The 8,433-nt window shown below is 43.0% G+C and overlaps 1 protein-coding gene across 1 annotated transcript; it reads left to right on the forward strand.

The window, feature by feature from the left end:
* The first annotated feature begins 5,354 nt into the window (after window positions 1–5,354).
* On the forward strand, window positions 5,355–8,433 carry LOC103713264 (blue copper protein-like). The gene is made up of 2 exons (XM_008800131.4): window positions 5,355–5,633; window positions 7,772–8,433. Exons 1-2 carry the CDS (start codon window positions 5,408–5,410, stop codon window positions 8,254–8,256), a joined length of 711 nt encoding a protein of 236 aa, XP_008798353.1. The 5' UTR covers window positions 5,355–5,407; the 3' UTR covers window positions 8,257–8,433.

Genomic DNA, 8,433 nt, shown 5'->3' on the forward strand with positions numbered 1-8,433 from the left:
CCGACTTGTGTAGTAGATCTGTTTCTAACATCCGTCCTCTTCTCGTACCAAAACCGAACTCATAGTAGTGGGAGAGATGGCTAGGTACAAGTAAAGTGTTTCTCTGACCTATGGTTTTGTGAGGAGGGGCGACGAGATAAGGTACTCCTTCAGTTGGTCGAAGGCCTCTTGACACTCCTCAGTCTATTGGAAGTTCTTTAGATGCTTCAAGGCCTTGAAGAATGGGAGGCAATGCTCTATCAATCTAGAGACGAATCTCGCGAGTGTGGCAATCCATCCAGTCAGGCATTGGACTTCTTTGATATTGCTTGGTGGATGCATCTCTTTTATTGCTCAGATCTTTCTAGGATTCGCCTCGATGCCTTGCTGCCTCACCATGAATCACAGGAACTTTCCTAAGGTGACCCTGAAGGCGCACTTTTTTGGGTTGAGCTTCATCTCATACCTCCTCAAAGTCACGAATGTCTCTACCAGGTCGGGTATGTGCTACTCCGCTACTCAGCTTTTCACAAGCATGTCGTCCACGTACACTTTCATGTTTCGGCCAATCTGCTCCTTGAAGATCTTATTGTCAAGGCACTGGTAAGTTGCCCCAATATTTTTTAAGCCGAAGGGCATTACCTTGTAACAGTAGAGGCTTTTGTCAGTAAGGAAGGCTGTTTTCTCCTCATCCTCATAAGCCATTTCAATCTGGTTGTAACCGAAGAAAGCATCCATAAAGGTCAACGGTTGGTGTCCTGAGGTTGCATCTACGACTGATCAATTCTTGGGAGCCAAAAGCTATCTTTTGGAAAAGTCTTGTTCAAGTCGGTGTAGTCGATGTAAATTCGCCACTTATTAGATTTCTGACAAGTACAACATTTACGAGCCAATCAGGATAGCTTACCTCACGAACAAATCTGGCCTCCAGGAGATTGTCAACATCCTAGTTTATGATCTGCTACGTTTCCACAGGGAAGTTCCTTTTCTTCTGCTGCACAGGTTTGTGAGTTGGGTCCACATTGAGCTCGTGAACCATCACCTCGGGGCTTATGCCTGGCATGTCAGCAACTGACCAGGCAAAGATATTTGCATTGGCACAGAAAAAGTTGATCACTTCGGCTTGGTCTTCTTCACTTAGACCGGAGTCGATTTGGACAATTCAGTCGGGCTCCTCTTCCCATATAGGGACCTGCACCAACTCTTCGGTCGGTTCTCCTCGCTTTTCCTTTAGCTCATTCCTTTTGTCCAGCCTCTCAATCGGTAGGGTTTCTACCAGCTTTTTTTCTTTGAGGGTGACTATGTAACACTGAAAAACTATTGCTTGGTCAACTCGAATTTCACCCACTCCACTCCTTATAGGGAATCACATGAGCAAGTGGTATGTAGATACTATAGCTCGAAGAGCGTTCAGACCAAGTTGGCCTAAGATTATATTCTAGGCCGACGGGACTTAAACCATGAGGAAGTCTATTCTCAAAGTGTTACTTCAGCATTTTTATCCCGTAGTGACCAGTAGATTGATCACTCCTACAAAACTGAGTCTCCCGAGAAGCTGACTAGAGGAGCATTGACTTTTCGAAGTTGTTCAGCATGCAATCCTATTCTTTGAAAAGCATCATAAAATAATATATTGGTCGAGCTTCCATTATCAATAAGTATTCTTTTTACAACATATTTTGCAATAGCAAGAGAAATAACTATAGCATCGTCATGAGGAGTTTGAACTCCTCTTAGGTCGACGTCAGAGAAAGTGATAACATCTTCTGTGCACTATCTCTTTGGGGCACCTTCGGCTTCTTGAGGAGCTCAACTGTCCGAGGTGCTTGGGACCTCGGCGGGACTATTAGTAATGGTGTTGATGACCCCAGCAGTCGAACGATTGTCAATCGACTTTGGGTGGCAGACCAGAGGCCGAAGCAGGTGCTTCTCGGTCACACCGAGTTTGGACATATTAATCCAACCGCCCGCGCTAGATAAGTGCCTCAATTTGATCCTTAAGCTAGATGCACTCTTTGGTGACGTGACCATGGTTCCGGTGGAAGCGGCAATACTTCTTCTGATCCCTCTTGGTTGTCAGGCCCTTCATCCGATGCGGGGGAGTGTAGATAGCCTAGGCCCTCAATCTTCAAAAGGATCTGAGTCCTCAAAGCAATGAGAGGAGTGTACCTTCAAACTTTCGAGGAGGGCTCTTAGGTCATCATGAGCCTCTTTCATGCTGAGGTGAAACACTCTCTCTACTCCCTTCGCTCCTCGCACCCCTCCTAGCTCTTTGGGGAGGTCGCCTGCCTACGAACTCACAATGGGAGGCCATGGCCTCCTCTATGTTGGCATACTTATCCACCTGGGCCAACATTTCGGCGAAGTCGGCAAGGAAGTGCTTCTCCAAAGAGAAGAGGAAGCGCAATGGCTACAAACCACTCTTCATCGTCGACATCGCGACTGACTAATCCAGGTCACGGGCTTCTAAAATCGCTGCATTGAAGTGGCTGATATAGTCCCTATTCTTCTGCTTGATGTCGAGCAGCACATCCAAACCACGGCGTAGTCTTCGACTGACGACAAAGTGTATTGCGAAGAAGTGGGCTAGCTTCTTGAAGGAGTGAACAGACTCGGGCCTAAGCCTGGAGAACCAAAACTGAGCCACCTTGCGAAGGGTCATAGGGAACACCTTACAGAGCATGGCATCAGTGGCTCCATGGAGCATCATGAGAGCCTTGAAGTTCTCCAGGTGATCTAAAGGATCGAAATACCATCATACAGCTCTACTTGGGGCATCTTGAACAGAGGTAGATCGGTTCCTTCATGATCTGTCGAGAGAAGGAGGCCTCCAAAGAGAAGTTGAGGTCGTTGTTCGCCCTCAAAGCCTGCCCCTAGATTACCAACCCATTTTCTTGATTCTCCGATCGAGGTCGGCATCTCGCTAGAATGGGGGATTGGAGTATGTTGTTTCCCCTATGCTAGGTGCGTCGACTTTGATGCGATCGCTCAGGGTCCCGTACTAAGAGTGGTGGCTAACCAGGTGCATGCGGTGTGCCAGCGACTGAGAGTGGTGGCTGGGCTGGCCAGATTCTGGTTGGACCGGCTCCGGGCATGTCGTTGCCTGCTGCAAGCCCTAGACTGCCGCGGTCAGCGCCTGCACCTATTGGATGAGCAGGTTGAACTACCCATTGTCCACAGGTGCGGCTCCCGCAAAGTAGGTTTTGGGCTCTGCAATGTTTCTCAGGAGATAGAATCTTGGCATTATGAAGTATGCAATATACCGCAGGCTCCTCACGACCTCATACTGGTTGTCTCTCCCTTCAATTGATGTCGATGTAGCTGGAAGGTGGCCCTTTCTCTCGCACCAATATGTTGTCGCAATATTCAGACCGAGGTCGGCGCATAGCTCGAACAACCTTGAGATTAGCTGGAAACAAGCTGAGTAGGTTGGTTGAGGCATCAGGAGTTGGTCTCCTCCGAGGTTGTTCTATAAGAAATCCGCTTGCCAGAGAGTTTCCGACGAAGGACCCTCCTATGCCTAAGTTAGAATAGGGAGACAACAACATGAAAGGGAGAAAATCTCAGCAAATTGTGGTTATGATATTGCGTAGTATGTGTTCTCGCGTACCTGAGGTCCCCCGGACTGCTCCTCTATATAGGCGAGTCAGTTTTGTTGTTACCTAGGTCGACGTGTACCAATGGTCAGGTGGCAGTCAGTAGTACGACCTCGCGTGGGTGGCATACAGTACGACCGCGTGCTAGATGCAGAGCTGTTGCAACGGCCAGTCGTTGTCGCGATGATCGATTGTCTTGGTCATTATTAGCACATGTTGATTGGTTTCTCGGTCAGAGGCAAAGCTGTTCACCTAGGTCGGAGGCAAAGCTATTTACCTCGATCGGTCGGCTGCGTAGCTAGGACCAAAATTGCCTGTCCCGATTTATACTGATATTATCAAGGTCGGTCTGATCTAGCATTGGGGTGTCCAAAATTTCTCCAATCAGGAAGAATTCTTTATCTAATCAAACAATTGTGACACGAAAGAATGGGATGCCATCCCATTGATTTAGGTTTCTCAGGGAGAGCTTTACACTCTTCAATCTTGCCTAGAAAGAAGTGCATAAGCATCTAAAGACTAAGATAAGCACAAACTACCAACTAGCCTTTTTAGAAACTTATAGATGCCCAATGGATTGACGTGGCATATTTACATTGGCTGAATTGATGTTTTTAAACCGGAGTGACAACGCATGGTGCATGTGGCTAAAGGAGGGGTCCTAATCATCCAGCTATCATCACGTGATCCCATGCATGCATGGACCAACCACCGACAAAACTCCCCATCGCCGTCCCACCGCACTTTTTCTGGCGGACACTGGACTTGCCCACGTACTAAATGCCCTTCATACTTCCCCAATCCACATTTATACCCCTTCAATAATATTCAATCCAAGGAGCTCAGGTTTTGTTTCCCTTTTTAACCATTCTTACTTGAGGGACATTTAAACATTCTGAATATTGGTATTTACCACTTTAGTAAATAGAGAGAGAGAATCACTCAAGTTAATATATTACCTACATATATATATATATATATATATATATATATATACACACACACACACACACACACACACTATATATATATATATATATATATATATATATGCCAATGTTCAAGTACATATGTTATGGACATGTGCATACATAAACCTACTATTAGATTATTAATATTATGTATATCGAAAATATTTGCAATCATATATGATTGCTTGAAAATTGTATTGTGTGTTTATGAAATAAATATATTAATTTATATCTTGCCATACCAATTGAAGTGCTTCTTCTCTGCTTAATTTTATTACTTTTATTTGTCAATCCAGATTCAAAATAGGAAGAAGATCATAGTATCTTCCATCACACCCATGGAATACTTGTGCATGATAAAGCCTAGTAATATGCGCACCTTTCTAATTTTTACTTGAGATGCTACTGTAGCTTCTTGATTAACTGCTGAACTTCAAATGCTGGAGAATAGCGTTGAAAGCAATCATTTCCAAGTCACGTATCTGGTTAGAAATGAAAGTACCTATCATTTCCCAAGACATGAGAAATAGTATAGTGAAAGTTGCCTTTTGCTTTGATTACTTCACACCGAAATCCACCAGCTTGTCCGAGATATGGATAATTCATAATGACGATACAAACCTTGATTTAGTGCATTCAACTGTTAAACTGGGTTTCACTCTATTTCATTTGTCTACCAATTTTACTTCCATAAATTTCAAGGAGAAAATATTATAATCAGAAGAAGAATGGCATCTTCGCAGTTTTGAACGACTCAGAGGACTCTTCTCTTTCTGCGATCACCGTCCCTCCCACGCTGCCCTTTTTCAGTGTTGTACCTCAGCAAACGCAGTCCCAACTCTTTCCCAAATCCCAAGAAAGATGGCTCAGATCAGCTCTTGCAGCGGTTTCCTTCCATTCTCTAACTGCATCTTCTACTTCCTCATCTCTTGTCTCTTTGTAATCCTCCTGAATTGCCAATGTTCCAATGCTTACAAAAACTACACAGTTGGAGACTCCTTGGGCTGGTATGACAACCTCATGGAGCCCAAGGTTAACTACCAGAAATGGGCTGCTGGCAAGAACTTCAGCCTTGGAGATTTCCTCAGTAAGTCCACAATTCCAAACTCTGGAACCAAAATGGGATGGTATTCTGTTTGTAGCAGTTGTTCTGTTTCCCTTATCATGATTGATCTCATGGGCTATTGACTGTCTTTATCTTTCATATTAATGGCATGATGATAACAAATTTTCCTATTTTATGATATTCCAAAGGTTCTCCTTTTCATTGTCTGCTTCCCCTAATTTTGAAAATAGTCCCATCTTTGCTAACATAAATTGGAAATAGGAAACTTCCTTGTTTTTAAGAGCGTGTTTTCTGCTGCAGCTTTGTTTATAGTGCAAAATATGGTTCATAGGGCTCTCCTGAGTTTTGTTTGACTACAAAAAATGATTTCAATCATCAGTTAGTTTATTTGATCAACCTAGTTTAATTCATGTCTTCCTCTATCCTTATTGGTCCTATTCATGCAATCAGAGGGGAAAGTCCATTAAATTTTTTGAGAGACATGGGGAAAACAATAATAATAATAATAAACTTTCAAGTTAGAAGGATTAGCTGCCAATTGGAAGGTTTCAGATGCATCAGAAAGCTTAGGCAATCCTCTCTCTCTCTCTCTCTCCCCCCCTCTGAGGGAAGAAAAGAGGTTAGGCAATCCTGTGGTGGACTTCCCCAACCTAAATTATGAGTGAAAAGTTTTTTCTTGCAGTTACTTGTTAGTTCATGATATTCTGTAAGAGTTTTGAGTTTGCTCTAAATCCTTCTGTTCCCAGTGACTCTCCTCTGTTGAAGGGGAGTTTGTTTCTGTCTTCCTGGGTGTTTATGTTGTTCCATCTGTTTCATTTTATTAATGAAGTTCGTTAGACCTAGACCAATCATTCTCTCTGAATAAAAGATTCTCTAGGGGTCGCATGGATTCTATTTTGTGCCAATCAAATTGGCCAAAGGAGGGAGAAAAGAGTTTCCAACTAGAATTGGGCTGCAGCCTAATTCCTTCTGCGATTAGTGTTGTAAACCAAAACCTTGACCAGTCTCTCAAAATGTTTGTATGTAATTCATTCCACTCTTGCCATTAGATTATGAAATGCTCCCTATGGTGAGTTCCTTCTGTCATTTAAGTTCTGAGAAAATGACAGACTTTCCTTTACACCATTTAACCCAATTGGCAGCAGATTTTAATATGATGGTGTAAATTTATGATCAAGATCAGCTCACTTCGATCTGCACAATAGAGGTTAAGATTGTCTCCTAACTTACTTTGTGAATTGTGCTCCATGTAGCATAGATGTGTAGGTTCATTTTATATGTTTAGCGTGTACTGGTTAGCTGTTCCATCACCATCTGACATTTGTCGGTTTAACATACCTTACAAATTTCTAACCATCAATTATTTTTGATCTTTTTCATCTCAGATATGATATGAACTTATAGGACCTCCCTTAAATTAGTATTGAATGGCAGAGCAATGGCTATATGCCAATCAAAGACTTGATACAAAGACCAACCTTGCCACAAGCCCCTTCAATTTAGTGGTACTAGGTCCAGCTCAAATACCTCTACGAAATATCTGTGATCGAGTAAATAGCTCTACGAACGAATGGATCCAATCGAAATGAAAAAATTTGTACAAGTTATATATTTCGTCACCACTTTATGAAAAAATCTTAGGTATGAATATATCAGATATATGTGACTCGATTGGTAAAATAGTTTCCCTCTCCAAAAAAAAACATATTTTTTTTTACGGACTCACAAAGATAATATTTTGTTGCAAATGAACAAGCTTCACAAGCTCTATGCTCTGTAAAAGTGCATCATGAATGTCTCTTTATTCGTATCGATGAGCAAGTCTATTTCAGTGTCCCTGCATATGATGTTGATATGGCAACTAAGCAGCTGACATGATTACTGATTATCCTGGACAGTGAAAAGGTTGCTGAAGATAATCTCTAGTTTTCAATTCAGTAAACCGTTGCCGAATGCTTATCATTATATTTCCAAAGAGGTTAATAAATCCTAGGTGACTGCACGGATTTGTTCTTTTGGATAGAGTTTTACATCCAATATCAGTAAACATCTTCTTGTGGGGATCTCGATATTGATATTTAAACAAATGCTTCCATCTCTAATTGTTGGACTACAGACCATACTTAATTCTAATGAGAAGGCATTGTCCTGCCGTGTAGTTTTCAACACAGACAAGAACCACTCAGTGGTCCAGACCTACAATGCAACCACGTACAAGCATTGCAACTACAACGATGCCGAGGACGATGACACGATGGAATGGTCTGCCGGAGAGCCGGAGTTCAGCAAGGAGGCGGCGACCGTCGCCGTGCCACTGCTCAAAGAAGGATTGACCTACTTCTTCTCAGGCAATTACGATGGCGAGCAATGTCAGCAAGGACAGCACTTCAAAATCAACGTCAGCCATGGACAGGGATTGCCTCCTAGCCTCAAGAGCCCGTCGGCGGCACCGGCGCCGAACAGCCCGGATGATGAGAGCTTGGTGCCTGACACTGTGGTTCCCTCCAACTTCAATAATCCAGCAGACACCAGCCCTGTTAATGCAACATCAGGGGCTGGTGAGGCTCTGCCCAGATTAGTGGGGAAGGAGGGTGGGAAGTTGCTTTTGGGGTTGGGGCTTGTGGGGGCTCTTCTGATTTATTGATGAAACTGAGATTAGCTGTGTTTCTCTAAGTATAGCTTATTTTTTATTGAATTTATTCCTAATAGTTAGTTTGGGGTATGGTATGGTGCTGAATTTATGTTTGGTTGATTGGATGTCTTTCATTTGTATATGAAAATAAGAATGCAGTTGCATAATCTTATTTTAGTGTTTGATTAA

This window comes from Phoenix dactylifera, chromosome 1 (assembly GCF_009389715.1).
Source record: "Phoenix dactylifera cultivar Barhee BC4 chromosome 1, palm_55x_up_171113_PBpolish2nd_filt_p, whole genome shotgun sequence".
NCBI lineage: Eukaryota > Viridiplantae > Streptophyta > Magnoliopsida > Arecales > Arecaceae > Phoenix > Phoenix dactylifera.